We start from the raw sequence: 15,261 nt of genomic DNA, 5'->3' as shown, positions 1-15,261 counted from the left end.
TCCATACTTATGTGATCTGATTTCTTGCCTTATCTTATTAGAGTACTGTCTTTTAGCAACTATATTTTCATTTTAGAGAAATCTCTGAATACATACTCCACATTAGAAACAAACATTATATGACTCGTCTGTAGAATGTGCTTGAAGCAGGCTTTTTGTGAGCATGGGTTGTATATTGTTTAAGAATGAGAAAACTTTTGGCTCCCACTGATATATGGATGAATCCATTCATCACGATTCCTTCTACCACTCATTTGAATCATAAGGGACATAGATCAACCGGTATCTTGTAATGTCTAAGCTGTAGGAGTTTTGAAATTGCAGGGTCTGCCAGACTCAGAAGCTTCTCAGTTCTGTGCTGTTGATACACATATAAGAATCCAGTATTTTCTTCTTTTCCTTTTTGTTAGATTAGTGATGTTGAATTGGTTGTATGATCATTTGAAGGGTTGTGTTTTGCATTCAATAAAATCCTTACAGACAAATTTTAACTAGAAGTTTGAGAAGCATGTTGTTTGGATATAAATTGTAAAGGCCAAGTACTTAGAATGCTGTCTCAATCCTGTACCTCTCTGCAGTTTGAATGACCACTTGTGCTACTACTTGATTTTGCGGAAAGGATTTTGGAAGTGAGTCCCCTTGGTGGTTTGTTTTTGTTTGCTTGGTTTGGTTTGTTTGTTTGGTTTGTTTTTTGTTTGTTTTTGTTGTTTGTTGTTTTTTTTTTCTCTCTGAGTTCTGGTTCTAGTGTCATGTTTACTGCTGCTGTTCTGAAGGCAGTATGAATATACTCCTCAATTAGGGTGTACATGTTCGGTTACTGTCCTGGCATATTATCAAGCTAACTGTTGCTGACTACCAAGAAACAATGAAGAAATTTAGTTTTTTTTAGTTTTCTACCACTGAATGGTGTCCAGTTAAGGTTTTAGTATCAACTTTACTTGAGCTTGTGCATGTTGACACTTGCTCTGTCACCAGGCTCCACTGAGAAGAGTCTGGCTCCCTCTTCTTTACCCTCGCCATCAGGTATTTATACACATGGATAAGAACTCACCCTGAGCCTTCTCTTCTCCAAGAGGAAGTGACTCAGCTCTCTCAGCCTCTCACAGCAGGTGATGACTTTAAGTTGCAGCACATCTCTGATACAGGTACACTATGTCTGTGATACAGTTTATCAACTGCTTCTTGTGAATAAGGCCTGGACCAGTGCTGGTAACAGGAGGTAAAAGGAGGTTATGTATTAAAATACATTTTAAATTTATTAAGATTAAAAATATTCCTGTTCAACTAATTATTACCAGCTGTACCACCCATGATTTCTGTTTATTAAGAGCAATGTATTAGAATTAAGGTTTTGTAGTCAGCTTGTATCACTTTCTTTGCCTAGAAGCTTTCAAATTTTGCAAAATATATTAAATCCATTTTAGGTTAGATTTAAAAAAAACCATCAAATTAAAGTTGGAAAAGACTTTTGAGATCATAAAGTACAACTGTTAACCAAACATTACCAAGTCTACCACTAAACCATTTCCCTATGTGCCATATCTATGTATCTTTAAAATACCTCCAGGGACGGTGACTCAACCACTTCCCTTGGGCAGCCTGTTCCAGTACTTGATAACCCTTTCAGTGAAGAAATTTTTCCAAATATCCAATGTAAACCTCCTCTGGTGCAACTTCAGGCTGTTTCTTTTCATCCTATCACTTACAAAATCATAGAATCATAGAAGAATTAGAGTTGGAAAGGACCATAAGATCATCTCGTTTCAACCCCACTGCCATGGGCAGGGACACCTCACACTAAACCACGTCAACCAAGGCTCTGCCCAACCTGGCCTTGCACACTGTCAGGGATGGAGCATTCACAACATCCCTGGGCAACCCATTCCAGTGCTTCACCACCCTGACAGTAAAGAATTTCTTCCCTGTATCCAATCTAAACTTAGCCTGTTTAAATTTAAACCCGTTACCCCTTGCCCTATCACTAGAGTCCTAATGAATAGTCCACCCCCAGCATCCTTATAGGCCCCTTCAGATACTGGAAGGCTGCTATGAGTTCTCCACGCAGCCTTCTCTTCTCCAGGCTGAACAGGTCCAACTTTCTCAGCCTGTCTTCATATGGGAGGTGCTCCAGTCCCCTGATCATCCTTGTGGCCCTCCTCTGGACTTGTTCCAACAGTTCCATGTCCATTTTATGTTGAGGACATCAGAACACAATACTCCAGGTGAGGTCTCACGAGAGCAGATTAGAGGGGCAGGATCACCACCTTTGACCTGCTGATCATGCTCCTTTTGATGAAGCCCAGGATACAGTTAGCATTCTGGGTTGTGAGTGCACACTGAAGCTGGCTCATGTTGAGTTTCTCATCAGCCAACACCCCCAAGTCCTTCTCCTCAGGGCTGCTCTAAATCTCTTCTCTGCCCAACCTGTAGCTGTGCCTGGGATTGCTCCGACCCAGGTGTAGGACCTTGCACTTGACATGGTTAAACTTCATAAGGCTGGCATCAGCCCCACTCACAAAGCGTTTTAAGGTCCCTCTGAATGGCATTCCTTCCCTCCAGTGCATCAGCAGAACCACACAGCTTGGTGTCATTGGCAAACTTGCTGAGGGCGCACTCAATCCCACTGTCCATGTCACTGACAAAGATGTTGAATAAGACAGGTCCCAACACTGATCCCTGAGGGACACCACTCGTCACTGGTCTCCAGCCAGACATTGAGCCATTGACCACAACTCTTTGTATGAGGCCATCCAGCCAGTTCTTTGTCCACCGAGTGGTCCACCTATCAAACTGATGTCTCTCCAATTTAGAAACAAAGATGTCATGCAGAACAGTGTCGAACACTTTACACATGTCCAGGTAGATGATGTCAACTGCTCTACCTCTGTCCATCAGTTCCATAGCCCCATCATAGAAGGCTACCAAATTGGTCAGGCAGGATTTCCCCTTAGTGAAGCCATGCTGGCTGTCACCAAGCACCTTGTTGTTTTTCATGTGCCTTAGCATGCTTTCCAGGAGAATCTGCTCCCAGATTTTGCCAGGCACAGAGGTGAGACTGACTGGTCTTTAGCTCCCTGGGTCATACATTTTCCCCTTCTTGAAAATGGGGGTTATATTTCCCTTTTTCCAGTTGTCAGGAACTTCACCTGACTACCATGATGTTTCATATATGATGGCCAGTGGCTTAGCAACTTCATTCTCCAGCTCTTTCAGGCCCTGCGGGTGGATTTCATCAGGTCCAATAGACTTGTGTACATTCAGGTTCTTAAGATGGTCTCAGAATAGATCCTCTTGTACAGTGGACCTAGGGTCTTCATTCTCCCAGTCCCTGTGTCTGCCTTCTAAGACTTGGTTGGTGTGGTCAGAGCCTTTGCCAGTGAAGACCGAGGTAAAGAAGTCATTAAGAACCCCAGCCTTCTCCAAATCCAGGGTAGCCAGTTCTGCTGATAGCTTCCAGAGCTATGTACGTATAGAATCCCTTCCTGTTATCCTTAACATCCCTAGACAAGTTTAGTTCTAACTGGGCCTTATCTTTCCTAGCCTGATCCCTAGCTTCTTGGACAACATCCCTTTATTCTTCCCAGGTCACCTGTTCTTGCTTCCACCTTTTATAAGCCTCTTTTCTCCTTTTAATTTTCCTCAGCAGCTCCTTATCTATCCAAGGAGGTCTCCTGGCCCTCCTGCTGCACTTCTTTCTACTTGGGATGCGACACTCCCTGAGCTTGTAGCAGGTGACCTCTGAATATCAACCAACAGTCTTGGGCCCTCTAGGGCTACATCCCATGGAACCTTACTAAGCAGGTTCCTAGAGGCCAAAGTCTGCTCTGCTGAAGTCCAGGGCAGTAATTTTGCTGCACACTCTTCCCACTGTCCTGGGGATCTCAAATTTGACCATCTCATGATTGCTGCAACCAAGGCTGCCATGGAGCATCACATTTCCAATGAGCCCTTCCCTGTTGGTGAGCACGAGGTCAAGCAGGGCACCTCTCTTTGTCGGCTCTGCTATTACTTGCAGGCGGAAGTTGTCTTCCACACAATCAAGGAACTTCCTGGATTGCTTGTGTCGAGCCGTACCATCACTCCAGCAGGTATCAGAGTGGTTGAAGTCCCCCATGAGAACAAGTGCCTGCGAGAGTGAGGCTGTTCCTATCTGTCTATGGAATGCTTCATCCACAGAGTCCTTTTGATCAGGCGTCTGTAACAGATCCCCGCAATAATGTCTCCCATTGCTGTTCTCCGTGACCCACAAACTCTCTTTTGACTGATCACCTGTTCCCCAGACAGACTCTCCAGCATGTCCATAACATAAATAGGAACTCCCCCTCCCTGCCTGCCAGGCCTGTCTTGTCTAAAAAGCTTGTAGCCTTCTATTCCAACACTCCAGTCAAAGGAGCCATCCCACCATGTTTCTGTGATGCCTACTATATCATACCCCCGTAGATGTGCCCACATCTCTAATTCCTCTTGTTTGTTCCCCATGCTATGGGTGTTTGTCTAGAGGCATCTGACCCAAGCTCCAAATGAAGCCAGCTCATTGGCTGGGGCAGCTGGAGTATCTCTACATTGCTCCAAGCATTTATTATAGGTGCTGGCAACTGACTGGATTTGTTGGAATGGAACGATGGCCCTTCCCCCAGCACATCTACTTTAAAGCATCCTTGACCAGTTTGGCAAGCCTCCTACCAAAACCGCTCCTCCCCTTCTTTATCAGAGCAGCTCCACCAGCCCCCAGTAGGCCTGGTCTAATAACTTGGGTCCCATGTTCAAGACACCCAAACCCCTGACTATGGTACCACTCTTCTAAGCATTTATTAACCTGACCAATCCACCTAGCTTTTTCAGTGTCCTACCCTGTATCCTGGAGAATTGACAAAAAGTCTGAACTCCAGAGCCCCTAACTACCTCTCCCAGGGCTCTATAGTCCTTCTTTAATGTTCTCCCGGCTACTGCTATCTATATCACTAGCACCCCCATGTATCACTAGAAGTGGGTAATAGTGGGACTTACTAGAGCAGGCAGCCTCTCTGCAACATCCCTGATCTGTACCCCTTGTAGACAACACACCTCCCTTGAGACTGGGTCGGGCTGACAGGTGGGTACTTCTGTGCCTTTGGAAGTAGAGTCCCCTGCTACTACAACCTGAAGCTTTTTCCTGCTAGCACCAGTAGAGATCTTAAGCAGTGCATCAGCTGGTTGTTTCTGATGCAAGTACCTTTCCTCATCAGGCCCTGCAGGACAGCAAAGTGGTTGTGGGTGGGGGCAACAGATTTAGAAGAAAGCCCCTTGCTTTTAATCATTCTCTTCCCCCCTTTTTTGTTGGTTTTTCTTTTTTTTTTTTCTGATGTTTCCCAGCTTCCCGGGTTAACGGCCTCCTTCTTTCCTCCATGAGCTACAGTGGATGCTTGAGGCCCCTGCACAGTTTGAGCCTGGAGCAAGCAGTCTTGCTTCCTCTTGGCTTCCCTGACATCTTACAGCTTGTTAATAGCATCCCGCAGCTCAGCCCCTGCTGCAGGACCTCCACCAGGAAGCAGCGAGCACAGGCCTGTCCATTGTGCACCCTCCCCTCCCAAGGTCAGTGGCAGGCGTTCTCTACACCCCAAGCTCTGCACTGCAGCCTCCCTTCTCATCGGCTCTGGCTGTGTGCCTACGCTGGACACCACCGGGGTAACAGCCAGAGCAGAATTCCCAGAGCAGGCCCTGGTCATAAGGCGAGTGCTCACCATCCTGATCGCCTGCCCGCACAAACTGCCTCGACCCTCCCTGTTCACCGTGCTCCCTGGGGCAGGTGTTTACCCAGTCAGGGCTGGTGCTGCTTCTCCTGGCTCCGCCCCCTCTCAGTCCCTGCTCCCGTCAGCTGAGCTGCTGGCTCCTGGGCAAGTCCTGTCGAGGATTTGAGGCTCCCTCAGTGGCTCTTGCTGCTCTGAGTTGAGGCTCCTGCACTATGACCTTCCCTCCCCCACTCGTGCTGAAAGCGTCCTCTCTCGAGCTACTCACCTCAACAAATGACTTGTTACTTAGGAAAAGAGTTTTAAGATTGAATATAAAATAAACCCACCCACCAAGCATGTGCCTGCCCTTCCACTTACTCTACATTGCTCATTGTAGTTTGCTGTTACTGAAAAACTGTTACTTTGAAGATTAAGGTCTGACTTTTTCAGGTTTATTAAGGTACTTCTGTGTGTTTTCGATATTCTGTCTTGGGTTTAGGAGAAATTTTGAAGTTAAGAATTCGCTGTGTAATTTTAAGCTTAGGAAGCATGTTTCTTAAAATTTATAAGGTCTTGAAATAGTTCTTTCTGTTTATTGTTGAAAAAAACCCAAACAAACCCAAACATTTTCATTGTGAGATACTGTTAAGGTGGTGTTAAGCTTTGATAAATATAATCATACTATTCTATATTATTTATTACCTACATACCTAATTATTTATGTATGAGATCAGTGTATGATAAAAATTCCCCGGTATGTTTCTTTACAGTTAAAATAATGTTATATTCTGTTAAGTGATGAATTTTAAACTTCACTATGCTATTCATTCATAATAAGAAGATCTACTAAATTTAGCTAAGATAACTTAAATAGAATTACATATCTGCATCATGTCATGTCTGTCAGAATACATTTCACAGCTAAAGTCTTCAAAAGTCATGCCTTTTACTTACAGAAAATCTTTCCTGACAAAAAACAGACTTCCAAGTAAACAAAATTAGATATCTCCATTATTTTTTTTATTGGATGTAGCTTAATCTTGATTTTGGAGATAAGCTTCTAAGTCATGATTACAAATTTACATCAGGATTAAATATTGATGAAATATTTTTTAGAATATCTGAATAAGGTTTGAGCTTCTAGATCTATATTTGAATATTTACGTCATTATTCCATCTCTTAAATTTTGAGAGAATTGAGCTCCCAATATTGGTCTGCTGGGAAATCTTAATAAAACTCACAATTTTGCATTTATGTTTTTTTTCTAAAATATAGTTTCCTTAATGTGGGGGGAGGGAGAGGACAGTAGTGTGTAACATCTGTTTGAGATAAGACGAGAATAACGTTGCAACAGGCAGGCTTTGTTTCAGCAGTGTCCTGTTTCACTGTTTCTTCTGCAGGTGTCATAGAAAAGAGTATTAAACAGGATTTTCTGACTGTGCCGTCAGTATATGACCATTGTTGCACAAAGCTGGATCGTGTTGGTTATCTTGTATTATGCATTTCACCCCTGTAACATCTGTTATGCCTCAGAAGGCAGTTTGAACTTTGTGTGACTTCTGGCTCTTCCCATCATGGAAAATGACACTTCAACAGATGTAGGAAATGAATTCATGATGACACAAAGACTGTTTTGTCTACCTAAAAATAAACCACTCTGTGTTCTATAAGATAGAAATTCAATAAAGAATCCACAATGATTCAACTAAAACCTTAGAACTGTATCAGCCTTGTGTTTCCAATTGACAAATCCAAATTAATGCTAATGTGATGAAATGGAAAGTTCAGTTATACTGGACTACTTAATTAATTATGAAGCTCGATGTCAAGCAATTAAGAATGTAACAAATATCTTTCAGTGCTGTCACACCCTAGAGAAGTGATATGTTACGATTTAGCAGTAGCCTGCCCACTACAGAGCTGAAATACAACCATCCTCCCTAGATTTTAAGTTCTTAGGCTTTGGCTTTGCAGATGCCATTAGTCATTCAGATATTTCTACAAAACAAGACAGGCTATGATTACACCACTTAATATATCTTTATTCATAAGAAAAAACCCCAAGGTTATAGTGCTTACAGGGTATTAGAATGCTGACTGAATCAAAGAAAAAAACAACTATATATGGCTTTTTAAACTGCTAAAACAAATTGAGAAGAACATAAAAGTACATTTAAATGATAAAATTTGGAGTGCATTACAATTGAATAGGCTGTGTGGATTAAATATTTACTCTAGGTTTCAACACACAGAGTAAAAAAGAAAAATAAATCTTTAGCATTATTTTTTGTTCCTGAAGAATTACAAGTGTATAAGGTGTTTTAAAACACTGAGTGACACAGTCTTAACAAACTCAATGAGAACATTATTTCCTTTTCATTGGGTATGCAGATGAGAGGATTTCTTCCCCATAGACAGTTCACTTAGATATAAACGTGTCACTACGTGATATAAATCTTATTTTTTCTAGCATTTTTTGCTTTTGTTCAACCTTTTGTTGAAGGTTTGCTGTTTAATGATGATCATTTTAGTAATGATGCCATTAGTTTTAATGGTTCTTTTCTGTAACATCTGACTGCATGCTGTTCCTTCTTCAAAAGGTCTATAGTGTTCAAGTCTTCTTCATTGTCTATATGAAGAAAGAGTACCTTAGGTGACTTAAGATGTCTATGAACATTATTTCTATTTGTTGATTCTGTCTCTTGAGTGCAAAGAGCTTAACAGACTTTAATTCGGTTCTATTTTGTACTGTTGTTTTAATGGAGTTCTTTAGGGCAGAGCTGGATGGCTCCCCATTGTTAGATTACTCATTGAAGCAGCTCAAGTCAGACTTTCTCTTAAAGAACTGTAACTTTATGGATTATATAATGGTTTTGTATTTCTGAATTTACTAATTTAATAGTTGAAACATGTTAAATATTTGAGATTTTTTTAAAAAGGACTGAAAAAAGCATTTTCCCTAAAGGAAAATGCCCTTAAATTGTCTGCTACTTAACAAGTTCAGTGTACATTTAATAATTTCTTTTTTTTTTTCATTTCAGCTTAGCAGTCCAAATGGATGTGAAGTATAGTGTTATAAAAGAAAACAAAGCACTGGTTTTGGTGTTTCAAATATATTTAAACTAGAAAATCTTAGATATTTGAAGGAGAATACATTTCTGCAAGGATCATATTAGTGTTAATTTTCATTCAAAGCTCATTTGCTTTTATCTGAGAGTCAGTGGATTTAAGCAGAGTATTCTCAGAAGCCTGCATAATAAAGGAGGAAAGGACTAACTGGGTGAATGTTTGTTCTGGGGTTGAATTTGATACCAACTAAAAATGTACTAATTTCTTCATACGCACAAAAGAATGAAGCCAAGTTTTCTAAGCATATTAAATATTAAATACTTTCATAATCATTTACTGAAAGAAAAAACACATCACCCAAGTAAGTTTAATTACTACCTGAAGTCAAAGCATACTAATAGCTTAGGGTGTAACTGTAGTCAGAAAACTGAATTAGGACCTTCAAAAAGAATACAGTCCTCAGCTATGTCTTGCAGTCTGCTTGTTTTTCCTAGAAGCCACTGCCAAAGCCATCAAAATTAGCCTCCGCAGCTATTGCTCCTCTCCTTTGTTCCATGTTGATACCAGGCTAGGCTTTGTTTTGTCTTCATAGCTGTGCCTTTCCTATTTACTGCCTTCACATTATCCTCTCCCTTTCAATGGGTTTGCAGCCCAACATATTTAGAAGACACATCCATAGCAGAGTGCTGTCTCTTTGCTCAACAGTAAATTCAAAAAATGCATTCAGACCTATTGATCTGAATGTGAAAGGATACTCCTGCAAATGGTGCTGAAATCAATTAAGTCTACTGCATATTAGGCCTTATGAATAGTCATCTGTCTCCATGTTTAATAGAACAAATAGACCTCTTATTACTGCTCTTACTTATCTTCCTAAGTAATTTTTAAACCCATTAAGGAATAATTCAACAGAATCTGCGTAGTATGGTACAGTTGATAATAATTCTTTAATAATGACTATGATCAAAAGGGAAGGGATTGCTTGTACCCCCTAGTGCTAATAGTGTTTGGGTTTTTGTTTTTTTTTTTTTTTTTTGCTACAAAACTGAACATGTACTGAAGACTAAATGAAGCCCTGACTGACTTTACTTTTTTCCAGAACAGCTATACTACAGTAGCATTACACTCCAGTGTACCTGAAGACATCTTCTAGATCTTGCCTTTTATTTCTTGATTTTTTATTTATTTATTCTTTGCGGCTAGTTATGAAACATGGGAGTATTTTGTCACATCTGTCAAGAAGATACTGTCAATTTCTGGACTTATTTTAACATAGCTAGACAGAGCCTCTACTGACTTGAATTTTTTTTAACATCTTTGCTGACCTGATAAGTATTCACCTGTATGTTCAAAAACCTTCTGACCAGTCTGTACAAACAGCTCCCTTCTATATTAATCCATTAGCTGTTAGTGTACAGCAGTAACTTGAATTGTGCATACGTTGCATGCCATCTTCATCAGAGCTTATAGCGCTCTAATGCACCCACATAGTTCTACTTATAATAAATTTGGAAGTAATATAAAACTCTCTGGATGGGTTGTCTCTTTGCAATATTTTATTTTCAGTAAGTGATGAGTGAGCCTTCTAGCAAAATACCGAACTATTTGCCTGACTACTTAATAAGCACAGATTGCTGGATTAATCACTTGGGCAATATTTTCCTTTCTGGTTTGCTCTATTTACATGAAGCAGAGCTGGGGAAAATGAGCACATGGTCTTATATTTTTCTATCTTGTAAATATTAAAGTATCATATGTAGAAAATATTATTTCCTTTTGGTTTCAGAGATGTAGCTAGCATGTCTCCACAGAGTTTATAATTGTACTTATATTAAGAATTTTAAGTGGAGTTCAGCCGTTTGCCAAAACTGTGTTTTACAGACTCAAATACCTATTTCATTGATGAGGAAAATGTATTTTTCTAACTTTTCACCTCTCATCATGCAGTTCCTTACATTCTACCTGACATTTTTTACTTAATCTATTACTTTTATTCAATTCAACATCACTTACTAATTAGAACTAAGCAATGAAATTGTCCTTGAAGCAATACTGCTGAAATGCTGGCATACATATTTCTGAAGTAACTCTACAAGACTACAAACTTTATAAAAAAATACAGACAAGTGGTGGCACAGGACCTAAAAATGAGTCTGTGATTTGAAATAAGTGTCTGGGCTCTAATCTCTTGAAATTCTACAACCACTAGATTGATTAGTACCTTAGTTTCCAACCAGACAGTTTTATGTCCTGAGATTAAAATGGAGCTTAGACTCACAGGTAAATAAAGAAATGAGGCTTTGAGTAGCCTCCTACGTGGTTTATTACTGCTTGATGCTTTTTAAGAAAAACATAAAACTTTGTCTGAAATGCATTTGCTTTCCTATTCTGAAGTATAGCCTTTCTTCTGATACCATGGGCGTAAAGGCTATAGATGAGAATGATCAGAGTCTTTTTCTTGTCAGTGCTATGCTTGTATTCCAAAGTAGCTGTCACTGTCTTCTTTGCTATTGCAAAGAAAATGGTACTAGTATGTGCTCTGGTATTATGTTCAACATTTTTACAGTCCACTTCAGTTTCTTCGTCACCTTTAGGTAGTCATGTCTTCTTCCTGATGGTCTTTATGGACTGACAGGTTTTGACATTAGCAAACAGAGTACACACAGGCATTTACTTTTGCCTGAAATATGATGTGTTCCTGGGGGCTTTTTGGGTATTTTCTTCTTAGCTGTTTTCTTATGGAGGGCAGGGTTTGGAATGTAGTACTTCTCACCTCTAGAGATGTTTGTCCTTTTGTACTTTTATACCAATTATGCTTGGGACATTGAGTATATACTGTATACTCAATGTTTGTTTTGCAGTTTTCAACAAGGTGAAATATTTCCACATACACAGAATATAAACCATAATTATTGCATTTCAAGACTGAAAACCTCAGATTCTTGAAACAGTATTTTTTAAAACTTCAGATACACACTGAGGTTTTGATTTATGTGACTTTCAATCCTTTCTACTATTTTTTTGTCATAAGTTTTAGTATTTGAGGCTGTTATCTTTCATGTAACATCTTTTCTATATTTTGATTGTTTTTTCCACCTCTATATATACTCCAGCTCAGAAGATACAGTCTTAGCTGAAATTTTTCAAATTTGTTGCACAGGTTCTATAATACAGAAACAGAAAATGCAAAACCTGAAAATATAAAATTTTAACTGATAAATGGCAAAATGTATTCATAACCTACTTTATATTTTTCAGCTCTACTTCAAGTTACAATTTCACTTAGCAAAGTTGAGCTCAGTGTGGGTGAATCCAAGTTCTTCACATGCACAGGTATGTATTAACTTTTCTTGTAGGTTTTTTTTTTTTGTGTTTTGAACCTTCTACATAGAATCATAGCATAGTTAGGGTACATAATTTGAAACTGTATTAATTGAGTCACAGTATTAAGTTAATGTATTTTTGTATATTCACAGTGACTTGTGAAAATTGTGATAAATAGTAGATCTTCATTGGCTTCATTGGTTTCTGGTCTAGAAACTATTTCTTACAGACTGAATAACTCAGGTTGAATTGTCTGTATGAATACAGGTAGTTTATATATTTTAGGATGCTTCTTTAGTTAAAATAGTTTCACTTGTCTAAGGAGTTAAATAAGCTACTTGGCTAAGCTTTACTATCCTCTCCAACCTAATGAGGCACCCAAAAAGTTTTTTCCATTAAGCCATGGAATTAGCCAGGAGAAGGGTTTGCATTTGCAGCTGCTGGTATGGATCCTTGATGTTGCTGAGTTGCCATCTTCCATTGACAATGACACATGGCCTGACTATGTTAACAATGAAACTGACTAATGACTTTATCTGTTGATCCAGTGGCTGCTGAATGACTTGTTTCTTTCTTTTAAGACTTTATATCTTTCTGTTTTTTTCCCTCTTGAATCCTTGAGCTACTAGTCTCAACAATAAGACATCTTCCTGCAGTTTTGCCTTGCTTGTCTTTCTACAGACTTTCTCACAACTCTCAGAATTTAGCAGTTCTCTGACATTGCATAGACATTGTGCATTTGGTAAGCATGTCTATCTGAACTTCTAATGTTTGATTGTTTTTTGATTTTGTTTGTAGCCATTGGTGAGCCTGACAACATAGATTGGTACAATCCACAAGGAGAGAAGATTGTTTCTAGTCAAAGAGTGGTTGTTCAGAAAGAAGGTGTTCGATCACGTCTAACCATTTACAATGCAGATATAGAAGATGCTGGTATATATCGATGTCAAGCATCAGATTCTAAAGGACAAACTCAAGAAGCTACTGTTGTTTTGGAAATATATCGTAAGTAAAATATTATCAAATGAAAGACTATGTTTTAAAAGCCACTGCTATTGAAAAAGTAAAGCCTATACAAAATATCTTTCTAGGCTCTGAACCTTATCTTCCAAGTAATTGTATCTCCTGCAGATTAGTTAGTAGATACTACAACAAAGACTTAAATGAAATGAATGGCTACTTTATAATATTATAGATCACTTTTCCTTAGGATGCTATCTTATGAGAGTGCACTGTATGTCCCTTATGGAAAACAGGAAGTATGAGAAAAAGTTATATGAACCTAATTCTTAATTACAAAAATATCTACAAAATGCTATAAATACGTGCATAAGTAAAAGAGCAGGAAGTGCAACATATATCATTAAAAGGTGGATTTTAGACTGCATTAGGGTTTTTTATGTCAGTCTTTTCCTATTCTTGGCCTTACAATGGCATTTTTCCATAAGGAGTTGAAGCTTACGGTGATATCCAAAATGCATTTCAAATGCAAATAAGTAATTGAGGAGTATATTTGAAAAATAAGTACATTTTATTGTGGCAAGAGATTTTCTGAGAGTTTTTTTTGTTTGGCTGTGGGTTGTTCTTCAGATTAGTTAAATGACTTTACATTGCACTGTATTCTTTAGATCAATCAAAAGCAGTGCATTAAAATAGTATATAGTGAAGATAGAAGGCACGATTTTGTTGGTGAAAGAGTAGGCCATTGCTAGCAGCCTTTCACCTGAATTATTCTCCAATTTCTTTGGAGAATAGCTTTTTAATAGTCATAAAATTTATTTATGGATGGGGTGAGCACTAAGGAATTGCAATGGACAGAAAATTCAGAGTAGAATCATAAAGCACTACTTCTGAAAGGTACAGATACCTAGGATAATGAAAAAAAATACAATTTAAGGAAAAGTATTGATAAAACAACTGTTAAAATGGTGATAGCAGTTGCAAGTGATCACATGATGGCTTGAAAATTGGCAGTTCAAAGGATTTCAGGTTTTGTGGAATTCATTTGTATGCTTAAAACTGCCAGTCACTCCATTAGCAAACTGCTGAACAAGGTTGAAATCTTTTGAAATGTTTGAATGTGGTAATTTTAAGAATTCTGAGGCTAGATAAACATAAAGACCTATACAAGATATATGAAGATTTGTGGCAACAGTCATATAAAGGTTTCATTGTTTGTGTTTATGATGTATTGTAAGGAAAAAGCAGGATACTAGGATCTGGTTCAGTACTCACTGATGTCTGTGAGAATTTTTCTTCTGACTTACATAAGGTCACATTCTTCAAATATTTAATAAAAATAATTTATAGAAGTATATAAGAGATGTGTATAACAAAAGTGTGCTCCCTCTGCTATGGGAACTGTGGATTATTTGAGCCTACACTTTTACCGATACAAAAAAGTGGAGGTGGAATCGCATCCCTGACTTACGTTCTCCAAACTGCTCCCTAAAATGTAGTTGGCAGTTTCCGATCCTAAAGAACATAGGTCAGTTTGCTTATTCTTCGTGCAATCTTCCAAATTTGTTTCTGCCTTAGATATTGTATAACATCATGGATTAATATCGTTTGAACTTCTAACATTAAATTCTAATAATACAGAACTTATTCAGGCCACTAATAAAATTAAATATCAAGTTTGGTTATTTGGGGTTGGAAAAATTAAAAGCCTCATCAGGCCTAAGAATATCTTGTTACTCCCCACCAAAAATGCTACAATTTCTTATGACTTAACAATACTAAGTTTTTTTTTCCATGCAGCTTCCCACTGGCTTTTAAAATTTTGTTTTATTCAGCTGATGTTTTTCACAGTCAATGAGCCTGAAGTTCTACCTTTTTGAAGAGACTCTTCCAAATAATTTTGGTTGTTTTGATAGAAATTTCAATAGAATAAAAATATGAGGTTTTAATTCAGTGATAAGATCATGAGTAAATAGACAACAGAATAAATAGACTATTAACCTGAATATATAAACGTCTAAACAAATGGGGGTTCAAAACTGTGCTCTGTAATAATGGAAAATGTATTTATAAAACATGCTTATTTTAGATAAATAAAAGTTTTCATAATGCTAAATTATTGTGAAGTAATTCCTACAGAGTGGAAGTCATGTGTCCAGGACCACTTGAGTCCTACCTGGAACAATTAAATTATGGAAA

The 15,261-nt window shown here is 38.4% G+C and overlaps 1 protein-coding gene across 1 annotated transcript in view; it reads left to right on the top strand.

The window, feature by feature from the left end:
* Window positions 1-3,677: 3,677 nt before the first annotated feature.
* The window catches only part of NCAM2 (neural cell adhesion molecule 2), a gene marked incomplete at its 5' end in the record, with an annotated part of 131,722 nt that continues 120,138 nt past the window's right edge, over window positions 3,678-15,261 (top strand). Inside the window, 4 exons of the mRNA XM_005151624.4 lie at window positions 3,678-3,706; window positions 5,681-5,700; window positions 12,037-12,111; window positions 12,901-13,107. Of these exons, the coding sequence (XP_005151681.2) occupies window positions 3,678-3,706; window positions 5,681-5,700; window positions 12,037-12,111; window positions 12,901-13,107 (331 nt within the window). The remainder of the gene's footprint in view (window positions 3,707-5,680; window positions 5,701-12,036; window positions 12,112-12,900; window positions 13,108-15,261) is intronic.

Source organism: Melopsittacus undulatus, chromosome 2 (genome assembly GCF_012275295.1).
Source record: "Melopsittacus undulatus isolate bMelUnd1 chromosome 2, bMelUnd1.mat.Z, whole genome shotgun sequence".
Classification (NCBI taxonomy): domain Eukaryota; kingdom Metazoa; phylum Chordata; class Aves; order Psittaciformes; family Psittaculidae; genus Melopsittacus; species Melopsittacus undulatus.
This window is presented reverse-complemented; position numbering and strand designations above follow the sequence as displayed.